This window comes from Sphaeramia orbicularis, chromosome 14, assembly GCF_902148855.1.
Source record: "Sphaeramia orbicularis chromosome 14, fSphaOr1.1, whole genome shotgun sequence".
Lineage (NCBI taxonomy): Eukaryota > Metazoa > Chordata > Actinopteri > Kurtiformes > Apogonidae > Sphaeramia > Sphaeramia orbicularis.
Window position 1 is genome coordinate 21,266,522 of NC_043970.1, and position 27,999 is coordinate 21,294,520.

General features: G+C 38.4%; 2 protein-coding genes across 5 annotated transcripts in view; one reads left to right on the forward strand and one right to left on the reverse strand.

The window, feature by feature from the left end:
• Positions 1-816: 816 nt before the first annotated feature.
• rbm27 (RNA binding motif protein 27) lies at positions 817-19,349 on the reverse strand. Of its 4 annotated transcripts, XM_030154026.1 has the most exons (22): positions 19,041-19,348; positions 17,475-17,593; positions 16,573-16,700; positions 16,212-16,291; positions 15,556-15,761; positions 14,822-15,139; positions 13,880-14,107; positions 13,468-13,662; positions 12,705-12,851; positions 12,387-12,540; positions 11,163-11,316; positions 10,404-10,643; positions 10,153-10,284; positions 8,825-8,950; positions 8,122-8,196; positions 7,386-7,562; positions 7,129-7,233; positions 4,807-5,034; positions 4,610-4,693; positions 4,410-4,529; positions 3,611-3,734; positions 817-3,575 (listed from the first exon to the last, which is right to left on the reverse strand). In XM_030154026.1, exons 1-21 carry the CDS (start codon positions 19,097-19,099, stop codon positions 3,633-3,635), a joined length of 3,177 nt encoding a protein of 1,058 aa, XP_030009886.1. In that variant the 5' UTR covers positions 19,100-19,348; the 3' UTR covers positions 817-3,575; positions 3,611-3,632. The 4 variants fall into 4 exon arrangements, with proteins under 4 accessions (XP_030009886.1, XP_030009887.1, XP_030009885.1 ...); XM_030154027.1 differs by having other exon boundaries at positions 817-3,734; positions 10,410-10,643; positions 19,041-19,349; XM_030154025.1 differs by having other exon boundaries at positions 817-3,734.
• A 96-nt stretch (positions 19,350-19,445) lies between these two features.
• The window catches only part of lars1b (leucyl-tRNA synthetase 1b), a 36,005-nt gene continuing 27,451 nt past the window's right edge, over positions 19,446-27,999 (forward strand). The window contains 16 exon segments of the mRNA XM_030154024.1: positions 19,446-19,576; positions 19,923-20,044; positions 20,462-20,549; positions 20,699-20,779; positions 21,110-21,247; positions 21,747-21,908; positions 22,242-22,354; positions 22,486-22,549; positions 22,823-22,911; positions 23,054-23,279; positions 23,689-23,776; positions 24,681-24,757; positions 26,017-26,070; positions 26,198-26,338; positions 26,886-26,963; positions 27,087-27,172. Coding sequence (XP_030009884.1) covers positions 19,571-19,576; positions 19,923-20,044; positions 20,462-20,549; positions 20,699-20,779; positions 21,110-21,247; positions 21,747-21,908; positions 22,242-22,354; positions 22,486-22,549; positions 22,823-22,911; positions 23,054-23,279; positions 23,689-23,776; positions 24,681-24,757; positions 26,017-26,070; positions 26,198-26,338; positions 26,886-26,963; positions 27,087-27,172 — 1,613 coding nt within the window. The 5' untranslated portion in view covers positions 19,446-19,570.

Genomic DNA, 27,999 nt, shown 5'->3' on the forward strand with positions numbered 1-27,999 from the left:
TTGCTTAATTCAAGACTGTGGAATTTTTGCACTTGGCAAAAACATCCCAGGGGCCAGACTGGAACCTTTGGTGGGCCACATTTGGCCCCTGGGCCGCATGTTTGACACCCCTGGTCTATCTCCTATTACGTGTGTCTAAGAAATGTCATTTTGATGTTAGAGTCAGAAAGTTTATAGGATATATGGCTAGTGGAAAATGAGCACTTGGTGGGTTTTGGGATTAAAATAATTGATCAGTTTAATGATATATCTCTTAAAAGGGGCGGGGCTATGGGGAATCCACGTGACACCTGAACCAGTCACTTTTGTTCTTGCTCTATGTACTATTTTTTAAATTTGTCCCAGTACATACTAGTATGGAAAAACACCCAAATAGCCTACTACAAGTTTCTACTGAAAGGTTTTCGATATCCAAACCTGCATGATTTCCTGTCTGATCTACCCTCAAATCCATGCCGACAGGGTCCAAGTTAAGTGACAAGTAGAAAACAAATACATCTGGCTTTGTGAAATGTTTTTATGTTGAAGGCTGCTGCAGTGTGTCACCTTTACCTGTAATACAACATAACCATGTCTTGCATCAGTTCCATGTTAATAAATGACCTCATATTTCACAAAAGCCTCATATGTGAGATATTGAAAATGTTAAAAAAAAAAAAAAACCTCACAACTGTTTTAACATCACTAGCTCACCATTTGTGATGTGTCAAATATATTCAGTCACATGCAAAATGAAGGAGACAACACAAGAGTTCAGGGTAATATTTTCTGGAATGCTTTCGCTTGCATTTTTGCCCCTTTGCCAATGCTTACATCTTTTTTTTTTTTTTTTTGGTCAATTTTCATTCTTTAAGTTAATTTTCTTTTTTTCTCTCTTTTTTCCCCTCAAGATAGAATCCAATTGTTTTTTTCCTTTTCTTTTTTTTTTGATTTTGTTCATCCTACAAGCACCCCATTCCTCCATCTTTATTGCCAAAAGCAAACATGCTAGTAAATTAGAAATCCTTTTTTTTTTTACAAACAAAATACATGAAGAAAATACATCCACATCCTGCAAATATAAACAGTAACAAATCCAAAACTATTATCCAATAAACATTTTACATATTTTTACACTATTGTGATAGTAGCATACAGAAGAGTACAAAAAAGTGGGAAAGAGACATGTGAATCCTCACTTAACACAAGCAAGAACACTGCCAGTATAGCTTGTCCTTAAAATCTGCCACTGACCTCATTGAAAAAAAAAAAACACAAGCAAAATTATATTACAGTACAAGGTGCCATGGTGACACACTCCAACGTGTCATTCCAAGATTTAAAGTTCAACACCTGACCTACAAAGAATATGGACAATGAGGTCACTGGCAGGAAGCGTCTGAGTGTCAGTCAACAGTGAGATGTGCAATTCGAACAAAAGCGTTATCGGCATTGTTAGTGGGAGGAAATCGTGTTTCAAAATAAGCTATGTATTCTCAGTATGTTTAACACCATTTAATACGTGGTGCTCTTGTGCGTTACAGGGAAAAAAAAAAAAAGTTGACATAGATGAATTCACATCCAAGCACTCCTTCAAAATATGTTTCTTCTGTTACTGTTGCCGACCAGATTTACACACAGGCGAACGTCTGCAAGTAAATACATGTGGGTTTATGTGAAGTAGTCAGATTGCTACAGGAAACACTTCCCCATCCTTGTGGTGTTTCGCAGCACTGCATATAATCAGTTTAGTCCTGACAGGGAAACATTCATCTACAATCAATCATGGGATGTTATGTAGTTATGTCTTTATATGTTGCAACAAAAACAGCAAATTTCCAAACCTGTAAAAAATGCTTTGCCATGCTTTGAGTACATTTCTAAGTTTAAAGATTCTCATTCCTCCCATCCTGAGGATTCTAAAACACAGTATTTGTGATGAAGGCGAAATACAATGTATAACTTTTCTGTCATGAATGTTCCATATTCTGTAAAAGTGGGTTTGAGTTCTGTCTGCCACTGTATGCTGTAGGAAAAGCTACACTAATGTACAAATACAACTGAGAGGTGCATGGCTCCCTACGCCTCCTATGACTGTTTTCCACTGCTCATTAAAAAGAAATATCGTCACCTTCCTGAAATAACTGCCCGAGTAATTTTTTCTTTGACAAAAATGTTTTTTTTTTTTGCCTAAATCATCAAATACAAAATTTCTGGTTAAGTTTTTGTGTTTCCTGAAAAATCTGAAAAATGACTTGGGCAATTATTTTAGGAAGTTGATGATATGCTACTTAGCTGACAACAAAGTAAAACAACAAAAACTGGTTTAACACAATCTCAAAAAAAAAAAAAAAAAAAAAATTCCTTGCAAATAAGCAGAGACACTACGCACTCTTGCTTGACCTTTACTACCTGACACAATCTTGTCATTCATTAAAAATGACAAAAGAAAAAAAAAAGTACAACAGTAATTTCTCTTTCAAGCATTTACAAAATTTACAAAAGTAAATCAAAAATCTTGTAAAAATTCAGCCATCTGCTGATTGTGTAAGGCAAAGAATATATATATATATATATATATATATATATATATATATATATATTTTAAAATCAACGGTTCAGTATTACATTCAAACACCTGTCTCTGGATCTTTCATTTGTGACAGAAGTGATCTGATCATTGTCATGTCAGGTCCTTTGGGTGACAGAATAAAATGAGTGGAAAAACTGAAACACACTCTTAATACCTGTCTGAGTGTTTGTATTTACACAGAGTGGCACCTAACAGAGTGAGTAACATAATACACAAGGGGATATTCAATTTTTACTACGAAACTGTGGGTGAAGTGTATGGATATGGCAATTTGTAAACGTTTGTGTTTTCTATTGCACTGGTATCCTTCTGTACCTGCACTGCTGTGGTTGTTGGATAGTATCATGACTTTTAGGTGATGTCTATGGGGCTTTCACTGTGTAACACATACACACTCACATAATCAAACATATTCACTCTGTAATGGCAGCACAAAGGACCACTGTCAAAATAAATTTGGATCTTGTATCATTTTATACTGAAGTTTGAACAAAGTTGAGATGGAAAACCATGCCATAGTGTGCCAATATACTGTCGATACGGCACAGTGCACTTGTATGGAAAAATAAATAAGTCGCTCTCTGGTAGCAACAGAGAACGTTCTATATGCGATGGAATGACTGTCCCTGAACAGAGGACAAGACTTTTCAAAACTGGTGAGAAAAGATAGCTTAAATACAGTATGTATAAAAATACCTATTCACAGTAGACACAAATGTTGTGCATTACTGATATTAATCATCTGGTAAGCACACTGAAACTTACATAGATTTTTCTATCTATAAGAACAACCGAACATTTATCTCTCTCAGCAAAAGTGAGATGTTTTAAATTACATTGTTGTCGAGGGTTACAAAAGCCGTCGGCCCTCTAAAGATCTTCTGATGTACAACTAAAGCAAAGACTTTTTTCCACTTTGATTAGAGTCTAAAATTACTTTGTTTCAAAATACTGAAAACAAAAAAAGGTGAGTTCTGTTGTGTTTGTATTATCTGCAGGCAGGGGAAAAGACGACCACTGATTTTGTCGGAGGGCAGGTGATGACGAATCTCAGACGCCTTTATCGCCTCCAAGATCGACTCTCGTACTCGTCATCTTCGTCGTCATCCTCCTCCTCTTCCTCTTCCTCCTCCTCGCCTGGGAGATAAGAGCTGGTTTCCTTCTGCTCAAATCAAAGTAAACAAACCCCACGCTTAGCTTTGGTTTTGACTTATGAATGACCTCATTTCACTTGTTCATCTTTCTGTTATTTGTATCCAATATTTGACATCCTTGAAGGAAATCAAAGTAAAAGACCTTTCATATATTAGATTAAACTTCTGATATAGTGTCGATGAAAACTCAACTCTTCACCAAAAACGTACAGTCTCCTGTTGATGAAGACACATTCACATCTTCTTCCTAAACTTTCCCGCACTTAAAAGAAGCTAAAAATATAACTCAAATCAGAGTTAGAAAATACAGTGTGTGCATTTCACCTGACAGTAATGCAGTTGTACTCAAAGGGCTGAGATGCTCTTAGTACTGCAAGACTTGCTCTGACTTTCCATGGGGAGCAGTGGTGAAAAATTTAGAAGCAGCGGAAATAAATGTACAAGTTAATCCTGTGAATATAACTAAAAGTTGAAAAAGGTCTCACTGCTTAGAATGTCAAGATGTGTTGTAGATAGTGGTGAAATTATAACAATGACCTCATTTCACTTTTCTCTCCAATGACCTGTTCCTAACATTCTATGGCATTGAAGTAAACAGGAGTAAACAAAAGTCTCCTGGATAAACATATTGTGAGGCCATTGTTTCAGAGTTATTGGTTTATAGTTTGCTGGATTTGCCGTACCGTACTGTCTTCCTCTTTGGACTCTTCCTCCTCTGGTTCTGTTGTAACGGAGGGCGTCTTGGGCTTGTACCAGGAAATCTGCAGCACACGACCTTTGAACTTGGCTCCTTGGTTGGCCGCCTAGAAAACACATTATTAGAGTTTATACTTTTAGCTTTCGCAAATTTAAAACAGTTTAAAAAACAAAACAAGTGGCTTACATTCTCTGCTTCACTCCGAGTTTTGAAGGTCATGACGACACTGTTGGCGTCTTGATCACGAAGATCCTCAATCTCACCAAATTTCTACAATAAAAAGTAAGTAAGATTTTAGTCAAACTGCTCATACCGTTTCACTTTTGTTGTCATCTACCTCTTGGATTATGTTATTTCAGGGACACTTTTTGCCTTTTTCTTACCACAAAGTGCGGCATTAGTTCTTCCTTTTCCTCCTGAGTGACTCCCAGAATAGCCAGGGCTCTGGGTCTGTGGTCGACCACCATGCGGTTGACAGCGCCACCACGAGCCATCATGTCCCGGCTTCGGCCCCTGCCGCGGCCCACATGCATCGTGCCGGGCTCCAGGGCCATCTTTCCTCGGCCACGACCTCGGCCGACTGGAGGCCGGAGGAGACCCAACCGCGTTGCCTGTGAGAGGACGCAGTTATAATGACACAACTGAATACATGAAGAGCAGCTGATTTATTGTGAATAAAAAATAATGCAAGGAAATGAACTGATGACATTGTGGTTTTCAAAGGTATGGAGTCAGACTGGAGTTGAACACTTGACATTTTTAGTGTCGCCACTAGAAATATAAAGCAGTTTCAACTCAATGTCAACTACCAGTAGAGCAGTGTTTTTCAACCTTGGGGTCACCTGGAATTCAAATGAAATTTCAGGTAATTGATTAAAAAAAAAAAACTTACTAATAAAAATATATGGTGAGTTGAGAGAGACAATCCCAACACATAAAAGACATGACAAACTGAAGCTGAAACTGAAGCACTGTGGTACTGTTTATCTTTCAAATGTTCATTGTGGTCAGTTTCAGATGCTGCAGCTCTTTCATAATTCATAGTTTGAGTTCTTGTTTGTTCAGTATTAATTGTCAGCCTTGTAAATCCAAGCTGGACTGACTGTATATATCCTGACCAAGGAAAATAAAATTCTCACTTTGTGCAGTAATCTACACCTGGCTTTTCTGCCTCCGTCCATAATAATATACATTATATAGACTAAATGTCATCTAAAATTAACATTTATTTGCAACATAGTATAGCAAACTATTACACGATCAAAAACAAATTAATTTTAGCAACAAAAAAAAAAAGTCTCTCTGAACGTCTGGGGTCACCAGAAATTTGTGATGTTAAAATGGGGTCACGAGTCAAAAAAGGTTGGGAACCACTGCAGACTTATGACTTAACTGGTAACTTTAAATGACTTCATATTTTCTAATTCTGGCTGCTCTCTCACACAGCAGCTGATCAACGACTGTGCAGGAGGGGAGAGAGCACATTTGTCAATGCACGTCATGTGGCTGCAACAAATATGATGGCCTTGAGGTCAATACAAAAGACTGCAAAATGCAATACATGTTCACATGGAGACTCAAAAGCTTCCAACTTTGCTATTTGAAGCCTATAACATTAATGTATGAATTGGTTGACATATAACAAAGGTTCAAAGAATGAGTATCATGTAGTTAAATCTATTCAACACATTTAAGATGGCATTGTATTTTAGAGAATAACCTGCATTTGACTAAAGCACAATGTCTAGAACTTGGTCTGGAGTTGATTTAGGATGAAGTGGTCTTGATTAAAGGCTCGACTCCACCGGCCAGAGCTGAGAAAAACTTAAGAAACGATTAACACTGATTTTGTCCCAACCTAATTTACACCACACGCATCTATGCTAATTCACGTATCTCTATCACTTCCTTTGTTGACCTTGATAAGATGTCACTCATACAGCTCCTCGTTTCCTACCCACTCCACTACCTTACTATCTCACTCTCTTCTATTTTCCCTTCCCTCACTTCTCCCTCCAATTGTCATCCTGCAATTTTCTTACAAGGGCCAACCCCTCAAACTTTAATGAGACGCGGCTCCATCAGTGTAGGACCCAAGCCTGATTTGGCTTCGTTAGTGGCTGTTCCTCTGGGTTTGCTTAAGTGGCTATAGTGCAGATGGAGGATTGGCCTGAGATGGATGGGGAAGATATACATTTTTAACAAAGTTGCTAATTTAGGACCCAAGGGGAACAGGAAAAAAAATACATGCAAGGGAGGGTGTTGCTAACAAAAGCCAAAAGTCTTGTTTGACAGCACTGACCTTGTCTGCGTTTTGTGGTTTACATGGGAGATTTGGATACAGTCTGGGCTTAAAAATGTTTAATTACAATTAAAAACTATCTTTTCTCAGAACACTGAAGAGTTCAAGTTTACTACACATCATCATAACAGCTTAAAAGAAGAGTTTTGTACCAAATATGTTACATGAAACATCATGAAGCTCTCCCCTGCTTCGTTGTATGAATTCCAAAAATATAAGATTAACTATCCACTTTGTTTAATAGTACACACTGCGAAAGAAGTGAAAATATGGTATCTGGTATCATGTCCTCAGATTCTACTTCTAAGAAAAATGTTGACGAGGCAAGATGTTACCTTCGTTAATGCCTCTAGTTATCTTGGTCAGAGGTTGTACATTTCCTGTGCATACATGTGTGAATTACCTCCACTTGTAGCTGCCCCAGTTTTCTCTTGAGGTCTGTTGTGTCTTCTCCAGAGTTCATCTTCTTATGAAAGTCCAGCTCAGCATCAAGCAGCTCCTTCTGGGCCTGGAAGCAAGATAATTCAAAATGACCAATGATTGCATTTACTTCATTCAAAGCTCTGCAACAAATAAAAACCTCTCCAACCCACTGCTGTCTGCTAAATTCATTCTGAAAATATCTGAATCATGTTTTGAATGTGAGGGACCCAAACTTACGTCAGTCTTCGTCTTGGGCTGGTTGTGGTTGGGTTTGGCACCGGTAACCTGGGACGCAGGGTTCATTTCATTCTGCAGCTGGGTGATCTTATCCGTCAACTCCTTCAGAGTCTTCATGATGTTTGCCCTTTCCTCAGGTTTCATCCCTCGGTTCTTCTCCAGACGGTTTATTAGAGCCTGGGAGAAGAGAGCAGGGCACAGAGGGTGTATAAAGAAGTAACAAAGGCAAATGGGCCATAAAACAGAAAAAAAAAACCCAAAAAACAAGTGGTGCCAGGCACAACAAACCCGCACATATTGTAGCTTATTTTGGCATAGATCCAGCTGATGTCATATAAATCTATATTTCAAAAACCAATAAACCTAATTTGGAATGAATTCAACCAATAGTTTTGCTGCTACAGATGTGTGAAATTTCACCCATTAAAAGTAAATGGGGAAAAAAAGATTTTAAAAATTCATTAAAAATTTGAACTTTGACCTACTGTTCCCAAAATGTAATGACATCTATTCTGGGTCACTGGCAATCTATAAACCTAATTTGGTATGAATTCAATGAACTGTTTAGTTGCTAGAGTGTTAACAAACAAACAAACCGAACCAAAAACAATACCCCTTCCCTCCCCTTCGGAGGGCGGGGTAACGGAATAAAAAAAACAAAAAAAAACAAAAAAAAAAAAAACCATAACAGATAACTGAAGAAAATAAAGGATAGCGCTGCAGAGGCTCCTCTCACCTTCTGACACTCAATCTGTGTCTTCAACATCTCTTGCTTCTTCTTCCTCATATCCTGCTGAAGTTTTAATGCTTCCTAAAAGAATGAAAAAGATATTCATTACATAACAATACATTTCATACATTTAATATAATACATTCATGATAAAAACACCTAACCCTGGTTCTGCTAACTAGGCAGTAACTTGATGGAGTTCCTTCTTAAATCTTACTCCAAAGGGGAAAGACAAACTCAGCTCGGTCTTATTCTGGGAATCAGTTTAGGGAAGGCTGATGTTGGTAAACGTATTTTCTTAAACTCGCCTCATACTACATGTCTTTCAGACCTAGAATTATTTTATTCACTCTTCTCTGTAGTTTCCTGTGTATTTTAATTTATAAAAACACTAGACTGAACTTGCAAATTCAAGATGTAATGACACCAAGGATTTACACAATAGCAAATTTCACTTAATTATTGCCAGCATAGTTTGCCTTTTAATGTGTTGATGGAATGAAAGCAAATAATCTACTCCAATATCATTTTCCTCTTCCACTGCTGAACCAATAATTCACATGATTCATTAATATAAATTAATGAATAAAGTAGTGACACTGCTCATTTTCTTCTAGATTTAATTACACTAATTCACCCACTACTCATGCAATGGAGGAATTCTTTGCAATGATGCATTCATTTTGAATTAGGAATTTGAGCAACGTGCCTGTTTCTTCTTGAGGACCTCCTGTGCTTCTAGTGCTTTTCCAGTTTTCCCAAGGCTTTTTGAGGAAGACTTGAGGGCTGTTGAAGTGTAGGCGCCCTTCTGAGTATTTGTCAGTGCAGAGGCCGCCTAAGATGCACACAGAGAAACATGTAGGTCGTCAGAATGACTTCTACAGCTATAGACATGGACACAAACAACTACACAGTGATAAGTGGCAACAAATCATCAACTGAAGTCACATCTTATTTTCAGTTAGAGGCTTTTTAACTGGAATAGTATGAGTTAGCAAACTGTATGCCTCTTCTTCAGTCTCTTTTCTGTGAATCTAAGGATCACACTTAGTAAGATCCATAAACGTTTTTTTCTTTTCCACAGAAACTTGCAAAATCCTCATGTTCCAGTAAGTTTCAAACTGTTTTCTGATAGCCTACTACACGGCTTAAATTTATCAACGTCATGTCTGATAAAGAGATAAATTGTTTACCATAATTTCACAAAATAATGCTCATTAGATTTTTTGTGGGTCATCACATCAGGTTACCACATTGCTCTGAACTTGACCTAAAATCCAATGGTCAACTGAAATCATTATTTTTCAGCTGACATCCTCCATGTTTGTTGACTGTTGTTTGTTGTTACACTTCTTTTTATCAGTTTTAAAGGTGCCCTGCCATACGTATTTCATTACTATTGTTGTAATGTCTGAAGTTTTACCGTGGACATTTTCTGTAGCAAAAATGCCTTGGTTACCAAATTTCAAGCCATTCTCACATGGTATAGAAAGCCTGCTAGAAGACTCAGCTCCATTCATGCCAGTTCTCATGAATATTCAACATACTAATCTGCTTGACTCTGATTGGCTAACAGCTAGCCAATGAGAGCCTGGCTTTTCAGCATCCTTTACCCTACGCAACAAGTAGAGGAACTAGCGGAAAACAGAAAACGAAACTTAACATGCTTTGAACGTCTGACTCCCAGCTTCTACGCCTCTCTTGTACAGCGGACCTTACACGGAATTTACACAACTTCTAACCTGTACCCACTGGGCCCCCTCCACTGCTCTATGGGCTCCATGAATTTGTCATGTTTTCTCCGCTTATTTCGTTTCAGTGGCAATAGCAGACAGAGGAGGTAACGGTTCATTTTCAAATTCACTACATAACACAAACACCTATGGACCGAACATATTTCAAAAAATACAAGTGAAAATGAATTTGTGTGGCAGGGCACCTTTAACCAACTAAACTTTACTGTTTAATTCTGTTATCCAAAAAAAAAAAAAAAAAAAAAAAAAAAAAAGATCAGATGAATCATAGATGAAAGCATACAGCGACAGTGTCTGTGTTTAGGTTCTGGCTGTCCGCCTTGGTTGTTGCTGTGGTCCCAGCTGCTGTTGGAAGCCGATGCTTGGGTACAGTTTTATTCAACACGTAGGCTGCTGGATTGTGCTGCTTGATCCCCTGTGCATGACATGGAGAGAAGAAACAAGTTAAGAAAGAGTACATCAGACTACAGTTTCAGAAAAGAAGACGTGAACAGTGTGAGGAGTGAATAATGGCTCAGTGTTCCATCTCCTTACCCCAACCTTATGTACGGTGCCATGTTGTGGCCCCTGGCTCGGTGCCGAGCCGGCCACCTGGCTCCCCGAGCTCTGTTCCTGCTGCTGAATCCCTGTGGCATTCGCACCAGGCTCTCGGTGCCAGTACACACGGATGAAGCGGTTATTAAGGACTGCCTCAGTACTGGATATGGCACGTCTGGCCTCTTCATTCTTTGTATATTGGATCAACGCCGCCTCTGGGTCTCCACCAAACACCACCTGGATGAACAGTGAAATGTTTAGTTGTTGAAATATTTAAAGTATCTCTTACCTAGTTAGCTAATAAGCTACAAAGGCAAGATTGTCCTTATCCAACAAAGTTGTGTATTGGCAACAATCTGGTGATACAAAGCATATTAGGACACAGGGATGATGGTGATGAAATACTGCCATACTGTTAATACAACAATATATTGTGATTTTTAAATCTAATTTATTCTGATCTAATAATCCACTGTGACATGAATCTCTGCATCTAAACTATTCAACTAGTCAATAGTGTTTCTCAAAAACCAAACACACTGCAACACTCAAGTGTATTAGTATTTAAGTATACTCCTATTACCTAATACAAGTATATCAACTCATATTAGGTTTGCTCTTTGTGAAGATTTTTAGATTTTGAAAATAGAAACGTTTCTCATCCATCTGTAAAGCCCTCTGTCAAACTCTGCTAAATCATCCTCTCAAAACTGTATCAGATTTGCTTTGTGGATACTGACATACACTGCATTTTACCTGAATATTGACAATGGTTCCAAACTTGCTGAAGTGCTCATTGAGCTTGGTGATGTTGTTGAGCTCACGTGGGATCTTGCGCACCTCCAGTTTGGTGTTCACATAGTGATTCCTCTTGGGGAAACTGCTCTTGTGCTGGTTGTTAAAGCCTGGCCTACAACACAGACAGATGCAATTTGCTTATAGACAAACACTGTGGTGTGAACGTGTTACGTTCAAAGGATATTTATGAGAGAAAACAACACAAACACAAAAACCTGAGACGCTAATTAACATTGTGGACAAGATCACCAACAATGATAACTGGTTAAATGAAGTCCAAGTGGTTTGATATCTGATACTGCCGACGCTATGAGTCATTTTACAGTTAATACAGTAATAACTGATAAGCAGGGCGGCGTGTCAACGTGCTTCACACTGAGGATGGATTGATGGCTGCAACTGAGTAGCATCTTCGGTGCACCCGTTTCCCACCGTAGAAACAAAAGATAGGCTGCTGACCTATGAGTCACCTTGGCTTGAAACAAGGCTCTCTTAGCCGCAACGGGAAATGGAGCGAGGCACCAATTTGTTTGATCAAATTTCAACTGGCCAGCGTGTTTCTTCAAATTTCTCCACAAAACAAGAAGTGGTTCAGTGAAGGGTCGAAGTATCTACTACACCAAGCCCAAAGGCAGTGTTGAAGTTAATACTCAAAACTCCTCACTTTATCAAGTACCTAAACACAAATGTTCATAGACTTGTTTTTTGGTTTCTCAAAACTAATATTTTGCAGATCACTATAAAAGATGTAATCTTTTGTTAACCAACAGAAATACACCTTCCTGGAGACCACATTGCCTAGTAACCTCATAACAGCAACAAGACCCCGGGGAAACTCTAGCTTTAACTCTGGTCTGGAGTATTCTCACAATCTCAAACTATTCCATCTATGCTGTATATATTCAATTATTTATTTATTTGTTTATTTATTTATATTATAACCATTGCACTACATCATACCAAACCATATTTGCACTATCCTTTTTAAACACTTTTTTATTCAAATTTATATGACTGTTTTACGTGTATGTGTATGTTTATGTTTATGTGTATGTTTCATGCTGCTGATAACACTGTGAATTTCCCCATTGTGGGATCAATAAAGGAATATCTTATCTAATCTCTTCCTTTGGGACCCTAATTTTAGAGTAAACATGTACATGTGTGTCTCTGAGCCCGTACTTCTCCATCCAGGGTTTTTTAGCCTGTGGTCCCTCAGTTGTATTGGCTCCCATACTTCTCTTCCTGCTGTCTTGCTCTGTGTTGAAGCGGGACATGTTACCTCCTGGAGGGTTGGCTGGGGTGGCAGGCTCAGTCTGGATCACAATGTTGGCAGCTAGAAGATGCATAAGTCAGCACAGAAGCCATTGGAAATTCTGAACCAAGCACAGTTCATTTTTTTTGTTTACATAATTTTCTCATATTAAATTACACAACTTAACTCTACTGACATGAATAACTGTTATCAGTGTGAGTACTAAGAAGGCCATGTGTTGTTACCTCTGGAGCCTTGACCTTCACTTGATGTGAGGCCGATAAGGTTAGAGCGCTGAGTCTGAACCCGGGGGATGAATTGCCGGTACGGGTTACGACCAGCTGCAGTCAGACCTGGGGATTCTGGGTTATAGCCCTCTGGGTCAAAGTTATCTGAAAACAGGCACACACAAAAACAGAAGAAAATGTGAGAGGCAACATGTTTAAGACTCACTAAAAAAGGAATACTAATGCAACATTATTACCAAATATGAAAGTAAAAAGCACACAATCAAAATGCGGCATTGTGTGTTAAACCTGCATAGTCTTACAGAATATTTTATAATGAATGAAAAAATAGAAATTAAAGAAAAAATAAAGAGGGGGAAAAAGCACTCAAGACAAAAGAACTCAGAGCTACTTCATCTGTTAGCTTAATAAACAGTGCTACCCTCTGGTCAACAGCTGTTACTGCATCATGGAGAATAATCCACACAGGCACTAAACTGTTACACACTCTATGGTGCCTGACTAAAAAGAACAGGCCTCTAAATTGAGGCTAAATGATTCTAAGTGTCCTTAATCCAAACAAAGAAAGAAGGAAATAAAAAATTAACTTGAGCTCTTTATTCTATAGTTCAACTGCACACAACAACCATATGCAATAAATAAGGAAGGAGAAATGAAAAGTCATGGGACTCAAGGAAATAAGACAGTGAGAGAAGAGCGTTAGAAACATCGCCTCCAAACACACAGTCTCAATCTGAATAGGAAAAGCATTGCTGCTTACATTCAGACTGGACATATTGGGGACGCAGAGACACAGATGAGGACGAGGAAGGAGGAGGAGGAGGTGGAGGAGGAGGAGGAGGAGGAGGAAGAGTAGGTGGCAACCCCACTCCAGGCGGTCCGATAGGAGGAGAAGATGTGATTGCCGACTGGTGGTTGGGGGTGTCAATCCCACTGGTTGCTATCAGTGGGGGTCCTGAGGGAGACACAAGCCCAAGCTAATGTCTCAGGTAAAGTGTAGGGATACTTCATCTCAAAAACATGGCCTGAGCTACTAGATGGTGTTAAATATGACACAATGGAGCCAAAGCAAAGCAGAAAGGTAGATAATGCCTCCTATATGTAGTACCAAATTTATAAACAAGATAAAACAAATTAGGCAAAAGAATAAATTTACCATTAGTACTACTCACCTGTTAAAGGGAAGACGCCTGGAGGAGGTGGCTGGCCATACGGTGGCAATGAAGGCATCCTGAGGGGGGGTGGGGGTTCTGTAATTGGGGGCATGGGCATGCCAGCTGGGGGCATTACAGGTGGGGGTGGGAACGGAATAATGTTGGGCAAGTTCACATCATCGACGACTAAAGGGTCATTGCCATGGTCAAAAGGGCAGAGGTCACCACGGACACAAAACCCCTTTTCTGTAAGAAGAAGACAAACAAAGACCTAAAAACTCCCATTTTTAGCTTTATGTGAACACTTCCAACCATTTGTAATCCTGAGTTAAAAACCTTTTGGGCATAAAATTCAAGTAGTAACTGAATTTCTTGATTTTTTTATTGACAAAAATACGGCTTAGGGAAAGATAAAAAACAAATCAACAAGCAACAACATCATCAGGGTAAATGGAAGACATAAACATGAACATTTACCCAAATTCAAAGCAACAAATTAACAGACATGCATGCTTTACCCTACAGTCTCATTAGGAAACAGGGTCCCTGATGGCTGTGTTTGAGCACAGATAGCAGTGATCTTAAGGGACAGTGGGTAAGTTTATACCCTCTGTGTCTCACTGGAGAGGTGGCTGGGAGTCTACCTTTCACTGGGGACTAGACAGTGAGTGCTTAACAGCGGTCATTAGCAATGAGATGAAACAAATCAGTCTATGAACCTCATGGGATCAGCACAGTAAGGTTCAATAGCCAAGACTAACTGGACAACTTTAGCAATTAAACAGAAACTGCTACATCTTTCACCAGAATATTTGAGTTGAATAGACCATTAATGTAGTGCTAACTCTATCAGATATAAGGCTGTGAGACAGAGAAAGGATGAAGGTCTGACAGACAGAGAACAGAATGACTCAGATAAAACACAAACGGAAAAAAAACAAGGTTTGGGTTTGTTTTTACCATCATAATCCCTGCACCGCTGTTTGAGTGAAGTACTCTTGTTGCTGAACGGCTTGCCACCACCATCTTGCCTCTGGTTGCCATAGTAACCAGACCAGCTATCCGTAGTGCTATCGGGCATGTGAGCTAGCGTCGCTATGGGTACTCCACCAATTCCTGAGACTCCACCGGACGATGAAGAGGAGGCAAAAGGGTGTGGAGGGGTGGGCAGGGGCAGGAGACCTGCTGGATGCTGCTGCTGCTGCTGGGGGTTGGATGTGTTGGAGGAGTTGTAGCTCTCTGTATCTTTCCTTTCCACCTCGAACTTGGACTTAAAGTCTGTTTAAGAAAACCACAAATTGATAATAATGTTAACAAAGCACAAAAACAAACTGTCAAGTCTTAAGCTTTTTAAAAAGCAACATCCACTACTTCTATTCCTCCAGATCTAAAGCAGATCTACCTCGTACGTAATTGGGCCAGTTCCAGACCGTGCTGTTAAATCCCCACCGATGTGCGTGCAAAGCTGTCCACATTGTGCCTCATCAATAAGAACTTAATCTGCTGTCTAACGGGTAATAATAAAATTTTCTATCTAGCACTCAGTTCAGTCTCTGTTCACTTCACAGCAGTAACACGTCTGTATCACTAATGCATTGTTTAAAAACAGAGACAAGAGCTTCATGAGCTCTCACTTCCTTTTGTGGTCCCATGTCGTTTATTGGCTATGTAGGTAGTGGGAGGGGCTTTCTCACCTCTGCCTCCTCTATGTTCCCTGTCCCTGCTTTTTCCTCGGCTGCTGCTCCTACTGCGGCTCCGGCTTCTGCTGTAGCTCCTCCCCCGGGGGCTGCCCCTGCGGCGCTCATGGCGCTCCCGCTCTCGATGGGACTCGCCACAGCTTTTCCCATGCCGGTCAAAGTCACGGCGCTTGCGCTCGTCTCGCCTCCTGTCATCACGGCTCCTGTTTTTTTATGTATTACAAGAAACACACCTGAATCAATATCTTCTGCTGTGATTTTTAGAGTGAAAAGGTACCACTATTTATGAGTTAATAGGAAGACAGATAAAAAATTACACATCACTGGATCTTATGTCAAGTAAGTCAAATATTTGAGCAACAGCAGCGCATGCACACATCTACCTAAATGTTGCTACATTACATACAGTAGTCCTGTTTATCTGATCTGAGATCAGAACCAGATCTTTGATGGAAACAAAACACAATTAGAGAAAGGCAATTAATGTGAATTATTGTCTAAGAATAAGTAATTAGAATTTATAGTAGTCTTTTTATGAGTAATTTCTTAGTCATTGGGCTTTATCTTGCTAAAAGCAAGACTTGAGAAAATTTGAAGGCTTCAGCGTAGTGACTAACCCAAAACCTCCTTTCCCCTGCCGCCACCTGCCATACCTGGACTCGTTGAAGTCTGAGCGGTTTCTAAGAGGACTTCTCCTTCGTCTGTTTTCTCTCTCTTCTTCTGACAATTCAGGCTTTTAGAAGAAAAAAAAAGTTACTTCAGCATTTCTTTATTCTCCCAAAACACAGAGGTTCACAGACACAAACGTAAAATTGGCCAAGAGAACTGCAGCAGTGTTTCATCTAATAAACAGCAGGATACTTCTCTGAAATGCTTCGACACAACCCCTACGGTAAATCACTCTTTGGTAAAATGTTTAAGTCATTTATGCATGTCTAATGTGTCCAAACATCATTTGATTACAGCTGTGTTTTTCATTTTAAGGTTTCAGCCATATTAAACAACTCTTCTTACCTCTACAACATCAGTTTTAACTGCAGGTTGTTTAACTTCCTCTTTGGGAGCTTCCTTGGCTGGAGGATTTCCAAGGTAGTTCTTAGTCGTCAGACATTCAAAAAGTTTATCCACAAATCCTATTGTCTCTGTAGTGACAAAATACATCACATGAATAGCATATATTATTTCACTTAGATCATGAGCAGACTTGCTCATTCTTCCTTAGAGAAGCCCATCCTCAAGTCTGACATTCATGAATCATAAAACTCTCCAAATACAACAGAAGAGAACAGAATAAAAATGAAATGTGAACATCCATTTGTCTAAAATGTAACATATCAGACAGAGATGAGAGAAGGCTCCTGTGAGAACAGTGCCCAAAACAAAGTATTCTTCTTGAATAATGGCTCCGACCGTGAAGTCATATTTTCTTTTACGTTTATTAAATTAATTTATGGCCCTGTCTTAAGATTTTGAAAAAAATACATAGAAATTGTATTTTAATCAATAAATAAGGTAAAGGTACAGATCAGACTGAATCAATTTCAATTAGCAATGGAAAAAGAGAAAAAGAAACCAAACTAAAAAATCTGTTACAACAGAATGCCTTATGTAATAGAGGCATTAGACATTAGACTCAAAGCTGTGAAGAGTCAGATGATGTAACACACCCTCTGGTGGCCATATAGCAGATTTGGCAACAATTTGTAATTAATCATTTCACTGACAAATGTTGTCAGCCGTGTGTACTTGTATATAACTGCCTATCCTCTTAGCTAGAGGTGCATGTTAATGTCATCACTAATATGCTCAGCTTCATATGTTTTCCACAGATTTTGAACAGACATAAAACCTCGGTGCAGAGTTTCCAAATTTGAAATTTTATTCAGAGGTAAAAACAATTTTTAAACAATTTATACCTTTTTGTAGGAAGACATCAAGCTGATCAGCACAGAGTGCTTTCAGCTCCTTCTCTGGTTTGTCCTTCTTCACCAGTGCCACAACATAGTTGGCTAATGCAGAGGGGTCAGCATCACATCTGAAGAATTAAAAAATGCATCTAGAGAATTAGGTAGTGTTGAACAAAGGACAAAAACTATAAAATAAAAACATTATTAAGCTGTTGCCAAATTTGGAAACTGGAAAAGAAAGGCAAATTTGGAGAAAAATTAATTTAAATCCATATTTAAATCAACTCAAAATCTATGTATACATGGGATGTGGCATCTAGTGGTTATGTCCTTCTTATCATGCATGAAAATTTTGCAAATCAAACTAGCCTATAGCCTAGGCCAAGTGAAACCTCAAGCCGGGTGAACCACGAAACACATAACCTTCCCAGTGGACAAACAAGGCCCAATACTTCTACATAACACACTGTCAATTTATGTAGTTAGATGAAGAGACACAAGTAGTAAACCTCATTACAACCAGCAATGAGTTATTACATTACTTTGTAACAGAGAAAGACAATCCTCTAGGAGTACATATTGGTTATTGCCAATCTCATACATGTCTTAATGTGCAATATGGTAAATTTGTCTGAAACTCTATAAACTCTCAAACCAACATTTGTAGCAGTTTACCTGACTCAGCCAAGGCTGGGAGACAGAATTAAAATTTAGGCAAAAACACCAACTTCTTAACATAATCTGAGGAAATAAAAAAGGAAATAATGCTAAACATAGCCTCTCAAAATTACTTAAACTGCATATCAATGAGTGCACCTAAAATCTAAACAATTGTAGTAAGAAAACTATCCTCATGGACTCACTTTTTAATGTTAAAGTTCTTAAATCAAGATTCATTTACGACTACACTCAAGTGACCACATGATAAACAGTAACTGACTGTAACTGCACCATGTGCATTAACTGGTATTTCAAAGTCACTCCATCAATTACACAAGATTATTTTAATCTTTAACTGAATCAGCTCTACGTGTGCATTACAGGAGAAAAAATAATTGGTTTATTATAAAATAGATTTTTTGCAGTCCGAATAGAAGCATGTGAGTGAGTGATTATGTAACTACAATAACTCTAAATGTAACTATAATTTATCCCATTTGCTTCTTAAAGCTTAACTATCTTTCGGTAACGGTGGCATTTAGACAAAACATTACCTATAAATCACATTAAGCAACACTTAATAAGGCTATCTGTTGCAGCTTGGGAGCCTGTATGAGACCTGTGATAAAGTTACATTATTTTGAGCTAACTACGTGCCTGAGTTCTCTAAAAATAACCTAATGGAACACAGACATTAAATTGCACAGTACACAAATTTCATATCATATTTTATAATCGTACTGTCCTCCTTTCTCACTAAAGGCCAGCTAGCGGCCACGGTTGCTGGCTAACTCGTGCAAGAAATTGCCATCATATTCTAGCAAACCCTCATTGATGCATAGCTATCCCACTGACTAGCGGGCTAACGTAGCTACGTAGCATGCAAGCTAAATGTCATTTCAATTCAACACTCACATTGGCTCCAGGAGTTTTGCTAGCCACGTCTTCAAGGCGTCCACATTGTCTATGATCATCGTGAGAAAGACTAAAATACTGTCTATAAAATGAAAGTGCGTTTCAATAGTTCTACTTTCATCGTCTATAAATTTATAAGCTTACAGGCCTTCGGTCTCTTCACTGGCAGGTCGGACAAAGTGTTTTACGGCATGGCAACACAGTTCGAATTGTCGTAATGCAGGCCTGACGATGACAAGTATAATTTACTTTACCTTCAATGAAATAAATGCAACCTTTTGTGTATTAAAATAATTATATATAAAATAAATGCATCGAATATGAAAGATTCAATTAGTTCGCTGTATTCCTATCGATACTCCAGCAGAAAAGTTGTAAAGAATACATTTCCCAGAGGGCAACGCGATGTTCTGATAGTGTATGTCATCAGCCGAACACCGGCGGCGTGGGTTTCTCTTGTCAATCTGGAAACTGTTGCTGTTCCCTCTGTTTAAGAAAAGAATAGCAAATTACCAACTGCTTGAGTCAAAATGACGGTAGGTCTATGTTTTAAACATCTGTAGTTTTAGGGTATTCATGAGGACTTGGAGGGATTGAATAACGTTGTATTACAGTACGTTAACTTAATGTAGCTATTAGCAAACTTAGCTAACAGCTAGTTGCCGAGCCAACTGAAGACAAGAGAGAAGATAAGTGATCACAGCTGTTTTTCTGCAATACATGTGCTTTGACGATTATTCTATTCTGGTATACTTGATGTAATGTTATTTAGCCCATTTAACTTGTTAACGATAAATTCTGTGATTCAAAGTAACCTGAAGTAGGTTCACAGTCTGCTGTCATTTTGCATACAATCTAATGAAGTGTCGTCTTGTATTTCAGGAGCGGAAAGGAACAGCAAAGTTGGACTTTTTGAGAAAGATTGAACAAGAGATCCAAGATAAGTGGGAGAAAGACAGAGTGTTTGAGCATGATGCACCAACGACAATTGGGGAAAGCACAAAGTAAGCACCTGTTTATGCTGGCTATCATGCTAAAGGACCCAGTGTTTTATTTTTTGCTGCATTTAGAAGTAATACCGAGAACAGTTCAGCACAGATAATAAAATATCCAGGAATTTAGAGCACTATGAGTCTGCAAATATACTTCCTTCAGCTGGTCTTTTCCTTGTACACTTATGACCACTTGATAGTCTTAAATATGTATCACAGGCATAGGTAGGATTGGTTTTGTCTGTCTTAATGGAAGTTGGGATTAGTTTAATTTATGTTTGATGTTACATTTCAAGAGTCCACTCTCAGTTGTAATGACTTCTGCATATTAAATCCTATGTTAAGAAAATTGCAAATTCTATAAAACCTACTGGTTTTGAATAAAGTATATCAATGAATGACATTAATTGTTATTATTATATTTTACAGCAAAAACAAGTATTTTGTCACCTTCCCCTATCCATACATGAATGGTCGGTTGCATCTTGGACACACCTTCAGCTTGTCAAAATGTGAGGTAAGTTGACATACAAAAGCAGTCCTGGATGAACAATGAAAAGCTACATTTTTCCAGTTAGTCTCAATGAAAGTTACTGAACATGCAGATAATTATCTTGATATCAGTTGTGTCTTATTTGTTGCTGTTTTATTTCCCCCCCTTTTCAGTTTGGTGTTGGTTACCAGGCTCTGAAAGGCAAGAACTGCCTTTTCCCATTTGGACTGCACTGCACAGGAATGCCAATCAAAGTGAGAGTTTTTAGCATTGTTGAAAGAAGGGTACTGACAATGCCTCATAACATTTGTGCTAATGAAGATGTCTTTTGAGGATTTTGCCAATAATGTCAATTGAACAATATGCAAGTTATTTGCAGTACCATGCCTTTTACAGCTTTCTCTGTGCATAAAGAAAATAAGAATGATCGGTGTGGCTTCCACCAATGATGATACATTATTTGGTAGTGAGCTTTATAAACATGTCTTCGCTATAAAGCAATGTCCATGTCCTACATCATCCCATGTACTACCTTTTTTTTTTTGCTAGCTCAGGTATTCATAAATCTGATTTGTATCCATCAGGCCTGTGCAGACAAACTGAAGCGAGAGATGGAGCTTTATGGAAACCCTCCACAGTTTCCTGATGAGGAGGAGGAAGAAAGGGAGAAGCCCCAAACATCTGATGAAATCATCATCAAAGACAAAGCCAAGGGAAAGAAGGTCAGTGTCTAAAGTATTCTGGAAAAAAAAAAAAATATAATGACAATATTGGATTAAGTATATCATCTACGAATTTAGACTTAGACAGACTTTATTTGTCATTCCAGATTTTACATCAAAAATTAAATTTTGGTGCAGTTGGCTCAGCAGGCAGCAACAATAAATACAAACCGGCACTATACATACAGGATAATATATACAAGATAGATTAAATATGCATGTAAAAAACTATGTGTGAGTATAAAAATCTATGGTTCTCTGATTTAAAAAAAAAAAAAAAAAATTCAGTACTCAATATTGTACAGTTATATTATACATTGGAACAGTCCTATGTAGGTTAGGGTGTGTGTGTGTGTGTATGGGGAGGGGGGGGGGGGTATTATGTTGAGTTCAGTAGTCTTATTGCATGTGGAATGTAACTTTCTGAACCTGGCTGTTCGGCTACAAAGAATTTATTTCCACTTGTAATTTTCATCTCTCTCTCTCTCTTTTCTGTTAGAGTAAAGCAGTGGCGAAATCAGGGTCTGCAACCTTCCAGTGGGACATTATGAGATCTTTGGGCCTAAAAGATGAGGAAATAGCCAAGTTTGCTAATGCTGAACACTGGCTGGAGTACTTCCCTCCTCTGGCTGTCAAAGACCTCAAACAGATGGGAGTCAAGGTGATTAATTCTATTAAAGCCATTCAACTCCAGAACTGTTTTTCACTTTTTTCCATGTACTTCCATTTAACTTTTTATATTATTACATAAAAGTAAACCTAAATATACTTTGACATGCACTGTTACTTAAGAATGAAATGCATTTATATATTGAGCCTATTTGCAATATCATGTTAAGGGTTGATTATGGAAAGACCTCTTGGCACCATCCAGAAAACCCCAGGGCTTGTAATCATCTGTCTTTTCTGGCTTCCAAACTAGTTTGCCAGGGATTTATTGGCTTTGATGGTAATTAAATTATCTAAATGCTGATGCCATGCTCTCACTTCACAGGTGGACTGGAGGCGTTCATTCATCACTACAGATGTGAACCCCTTCTATGACTCCTTTGTTCGGTGGCAGTTCATCACATTGAAGGAGAGAAAAAAGATTAAATTTGGCAAAAGGTGAAATGGTGTAATCCCTTACCAGTGTCTTATATTTCCATAGTTTTACAATAAATACGTACAGATGATGATTTCAGTTTCTTTGAGTATGATGTTGAAGCATTTGTATGATGATGTTCCCAAATCAACAGGTATACCATATATTCCCCCAAGGATGGTCAGCCATGCATGGACCATGACAGACAAACAGGAGAGGTACACATACCTGGATTGATGTGTTTAAGAATATATTGAACTACACTTCATTATATTTGATAAAAACTAGCACTTCAAAATGTAATGATATGCAAGCAGTTCTGTACTGCTACTACATGCTCAAAGAACTTAATCTCCCAGGTCCCTCACTGAATATCTTTTGTTTGCTGGGTATATAGAGAATTTTACATTTAACTAATTAAAATCTGAAAATGTAGCGTGAACTGAGATCTGAAATGAGTTCTTTTTCAAACATTTGCATTTCCTCTTTAGGGAGTTGGACCTCAGGAGTACACTCTTATCAAGATGAAGATAGTTGAGCCGTACACTGCAAAATTCAAGTCTAAAGTCTTTTATAGCAGGTAGGAATGCTCTCTACCAGCAATTCATGTTACAAAGATCATGTACCAAGAAAGAAAGTTATCATGTCATTATTTCTTCGTTTGAGTCAACACATTATAGTGAAACATTTCAGAGTTGTTGTTTTTTTTTCTCTCTTTTTAGTGGCATGAAAGGCAAAAATATCTTTCTGGTAGCTGCCACCCTGAGACCGGAGACTATGTTCGGGCAAACTAACTGCTGGGTGAGGCCTGACATGAAGTATCTTGCCTTTGAGACTGTGAATGGAGACATTTTCATCTGCACCAAAAGGTCTGCCAGGAACATGTCTTACCAGGGTTTCACCAAGGAGAATGGAGTGGTGCCAGCGGTCATGGAAATACTGGGACAGGTACACACTTTACTTGGTGATTCCAGACACTCACAAGATGCTGTTGTAACTTACAAGCATTCAAGTAGGTTCCATGTGCATGCACATCCAAATGTATTGTGTGTAAAAATGGAAAATCATGCCCCCTTTTTTTTTTTTTTTTTTAACATATTTTATTGTTTCATTTTTGAGATTATACAACACAAACATTTAGAACATAGTGTCAGTTGTCGTCCTGTATATTGTCCACTTTTTCCATCGATCTTATCATGTTGCTTGCTGTCTCTCCATGTTGTGAATTTCTTCCACAATGTTTCTCCAAATATTTAGGGTAGGGGGTTCCTCTTTACACCACTTTTGTGTGATGGCATTTTTAGATGCTACCAAGAGGATTTTAATCAATCATGCCCTTTTTTGGTCTCTTTTTTAGGACATCCTTGGATCTGCTCTGAGTGCTCCTCTGACTTCTTACAAGATAATCTACGCTCTGCCAATGCTCACCATCAAGGAAGACAAAGGTAAGAGTCACACAGTTTAGAAACATATTAAAAAATCATGGATTGCTTTTTACCCTCAGCCGCACTGGCCATCATCACACTGGCCGTGGTCGTCATCAGTTGGTCATCCGTCTGTCCAAAAACTTTGCCATGCACTGATAAGTCAGGCCACTGGGGGCAGTAGTGCACCTGATAAGTCAGGCCAAGGGTTTTCAAGTGCGTGCGCATTATGTTTTTGTCTTCTGTCAGATTTTCTTGATATGAAGCATTATAAGGTTTTTTTTGTATAGTATTCAAAGCTTTTAACATATGAAGTTATATTGAACATATGAATACTCAGATGCACTGTATGGATAAAAGGATTGTGACACATCACACCCACTGTTTGACATACCGTTCTGTTGATTTAAAATATTATCATGATAAAATTTTCATGTCTGTTGTCACTAGTTAGCAAAATAAATGTGAAATCAATGCTACTTTTAATTTTAAAGCCTAATTTGCTAACTTGGATAGTTACTTGTGGTTTGAAATTATTATTTATGGTCAGAATGTGTCATACTTTTTACTCATTGTTGAGTAAAAACAAAGTAATAACAAGCACATAAGCGTCAAACACAGATAACACTGGAAACAAAATTAACCATTATGAAAAAATTGAAATGCTCAGTATTAGCACCAAAATACTTAAAATCAGGTGTGTCCCAATACTTTTGTCCATACATTGTTTGAATGAAGGGCTTATGGTGGTCACATAGTTTTAATGTTAAATGAGGGTGAGTCTGCACCAGTATGTGACTTGGAGGGTACCAGTCTATCAGTGACAGATGTGATCCCTGAATCTGAGATGTCACAGAAAAAAACAGATGATGACAGTTGAATCAGAGTTGAATCAGAGTTTAATGTGATATTTTTCTCCCTTCAGGTACTGGAGTTGTTACCAGTGTACCTTCTGATGCTCCTGATGACATTGCCGCTCTCAGGGACATCAAGAAAAAACAGGTGGGTTTATAAGGCTTTCCTATATGACCGATGATACAATTGTAAGAGCTCCCTTGTCTGTATAATAGACTGCAAGCAAAGCAAAGAATCGAATGGACTTCTTCAGCTGAAGCAATAAAGTAATTATAAAAATCAAAATGATTAATGTCTTTAGTACCTAGCCAAATAAATAGGATAATGAGTCAGTTATTATGTTGAAATAAACCCCTCCAAGGTGATTCAAGCCCCGCATCACCCTGTCAAGGTTCACTTCGCAGTAATGACTTGTGCATTGCACTTAATCTGTTACACAGGAGCAATAATATTGTTTTCTCAAAGTACAGACAGGAGGTAAATGAGAGGAAAAACCAAATGGGGGTGATCTCCTCCAGTATGATGATGGGCATCAGGGGTTAGTGAATGGATTATGTGACTCATATCCTGTGGGATTTTACAGTCAAAAAATCTGAACCAAACTGAATCTTTAGTGAGATTTAAAAAAAAAATTAAAAAAAAGACACCCCTGCCTCCCAGAGGGTGGAGATATATATAGATATACTAGAAATTCTGTCTGCCCTTCAGTCCATCCGTCCATCTGTCCGAGATTGGTCCCACCCATTTCTTGGACACTGTTCACCCTGTTCACATTTGCCTTTCTCTTTTTTTTTTTTTTTGGACACATAGTTTTTATTAGTTATTTATCATTTTGTCAAACAGAACATAACAAACAACATTCGGCAATGGATAATAGTCACAATCTAATTTTAATTCTAAACAGTTGTGAAATAGCTATCAAGTTACCTAATGTAATTTTTAGAGCGGCAGTTTATATAGCATTTCACAGGACTATGAGAGAATTCACACATTAATTGCATTTAAAGAAACTAATCCATTTGCCCCATCTTATTATGTAAAGTTCAGCTTGCAGCCTCAGCATAAATGTTAATCTCTCCCTGCCTTGAAAGTTAAGACTAAAAATGAATCCCCGGGTAGGCAGGGTATCAGTGAGCAGGACGGGCAAATTGTTGTTAGTTTTTTACTTTAGGTTTTTTGTCTTTAAACCAGTGGTTGTTGGTAGTTGTTTTTTTTCATGTAACTTGTCACCCATCTGTAAATTTAATTACATTTGTCAGTTGCAGGTGCTCATTATGCTTTTAAGTTGCTCTACATTGTAAATCATTACTATTTTAAAACAAATAAGTTTTTTTAAGCAAGTATAAAAATGTTTTGCTAATAATAACATCAGTATCCATGTGGCTAATCTTGTGTTTTTCTAAAAGGCCCTAAGAGAGAAGTATGGAATTGAGGACAAGATGGTGTTGCCCTTTGAGCCGGTAAGCTGATCCCCTAAAATAGTTACAGGAAACAAATCCGAGTTGCCAAATATTTGAGTCTCAGTGTTACGTGTTTATCCGTGTGTGTGTGTGTGTGTGTGTGTGTTTGTGTGTGTGTGTGCGCCAGATCCCCATCATAGAGATCCCAGGCTATGGGAACTTGTCTGCTCCTTCGGTCTGTGATGAACTGAAGATTCAGAGCCAGAATGACAAAGAGAAACTGGTCGAGGCCAAGGAAAAGGTCTACCTTAAGGGATTTTATGAAGGGGTGAGTAGGTTGACATTATCTTTACAAAGCCCCACAATGCAGCCTCTTCACACCCCCTTTATGGATTATGTTAAAACCTGGTTTGGTTGTTCGCCAAGATAAAAAAAAAAAAAAAAAGTGATCTTAAAGCTCATCTTAAGACTAGTGTCAGGGATTCATTTATTCATTGGTTTTTCTCTCTCTGGCTGACTCTTATGTACTAAGTCTGTACCCGAGTCAGCTGTGTCAGCATGTACAGTACATTAGAGCAGCTGGAGAGTATGATGTATAGTATATATCATGTACAGGACTTTTTGTTTCTAGGCTCCTTTTTGTGTTACATATCGTGACATACTGCAAGGTGTCCAAAATGTACAAAGTTCAACCACTCTCATACTACATTAAAAAGTGCAAACAGTTTAAACAAGAGAGATCACAATTTACTATATTTTATGTACTCACAATTTGTAATTAAAAGATGTGCAAGAGAGAAATCTGATTCATGCTACTAAATTGTGAAAAGCGAAGTATCATGAATGAGTGTCTGGGAATTATTTCCTTTTTTCAGATCATGCTGGTTGATGGATATAAAGGCCAAAAAGTCCAGGATGTCAAGAAACCTATTCAGAGGATGATGGTGGAGAAGGCAAGATACTTATTATTTTTACATAATGCAAAACTCTAGCATTACTGTTTTTGACTCTTGGATGACACCTGCAGTCTGATAGTGATTTACGCTGATGACTGTTGCTTTATTCATCTATTAAAGGGTGAAGCCATGATCTACATGGAGCCCGAAAAACAGGTCATGTCACGTTCAGCTGACGAGTGTGTTGTGGCCCTTTGTGACCAGTGGTGAGTGCCAGTGCCGTTACGAAGTTAACAATAGTTTAATTTGTCTTCATCTATGTTAACAGCCAGTGCATGGATTCTACTAAAGGTTTCAGTTTGGATTTCATGTAAAAATCCAAACACTTGCATCTTAGTTCTTCAAACATGTACAAATCCACACAAGTACTGCTTTTCTGCTCACGGTATCTGTTCAACTCGCTTTGACTCTGCTAGGCTTTTTGTGCATTTCTACCAGAGGTGGGTAATCCCAAGTCAATCAAATCATCAAGTCAGTTCCTGCCATGTATTGGTTCCAACCTGTTCACTTAACACGTGATTCCACTAATTATCCCATCCACCTGGATGAGGAATTGTGCTCATCAAAATGGGCTGGTTCAGTGAACAGGTTGGAACCAATACATGGCAGGACTTTGACTTGATGAACCTGGGATTACCCATCTCTAATTTCTAATGCAAGAGAGTTAGGACCACCACTTACCATCAGATATTGTCACTAGTACAGAGTTCACAGAGGATTTAAGAAAGTGGAAATAAGACTAAATGTGATGTAAAATTATGCAGGTCACAGATTGGTGGTGCAGAATCTTAAATGTATCAACACACATGTACATGGACTGCACTTAAATAGCACTTTTCCACACCGTCATGGTGCCCAAAGCGCTTTACAAATCCTCACATTCACCCATTCACACACATACTCGTAGACCAATGGGCGGTCGCCACCATGCAGGGCGCTGCTAGGCCCTACTGGGAGCAATTTAAGGTTCAGTTTCTTGCCCAAGGACACTTGGACATGTGGACAGTGTATCATCATGGATCAACTTGGGGGC

Coding starts and splice junctions, on each gene's coding strand:
- rbm27 (XM_030154026.1), bottom strand. CDS start 19,099: ATGATCATAGACAATGTGGACGCCTTGAAGACGTGGCTAGCAAAACTC. Junction 15,140..15,555: donor GGAACATAGAGGAGGCAGAG/GTGAGAAAGCCC, acceptor TTTCTTAAACAG/ACTTTAAGTCCAAGTTCGAG. Junction 10,285..10,403: donor GCACCGTACATAAGGTTGGG/GTAAGGAGATGG, acceptor TGTCATGCACAG/GGGATCAAGCAGCACAATCC.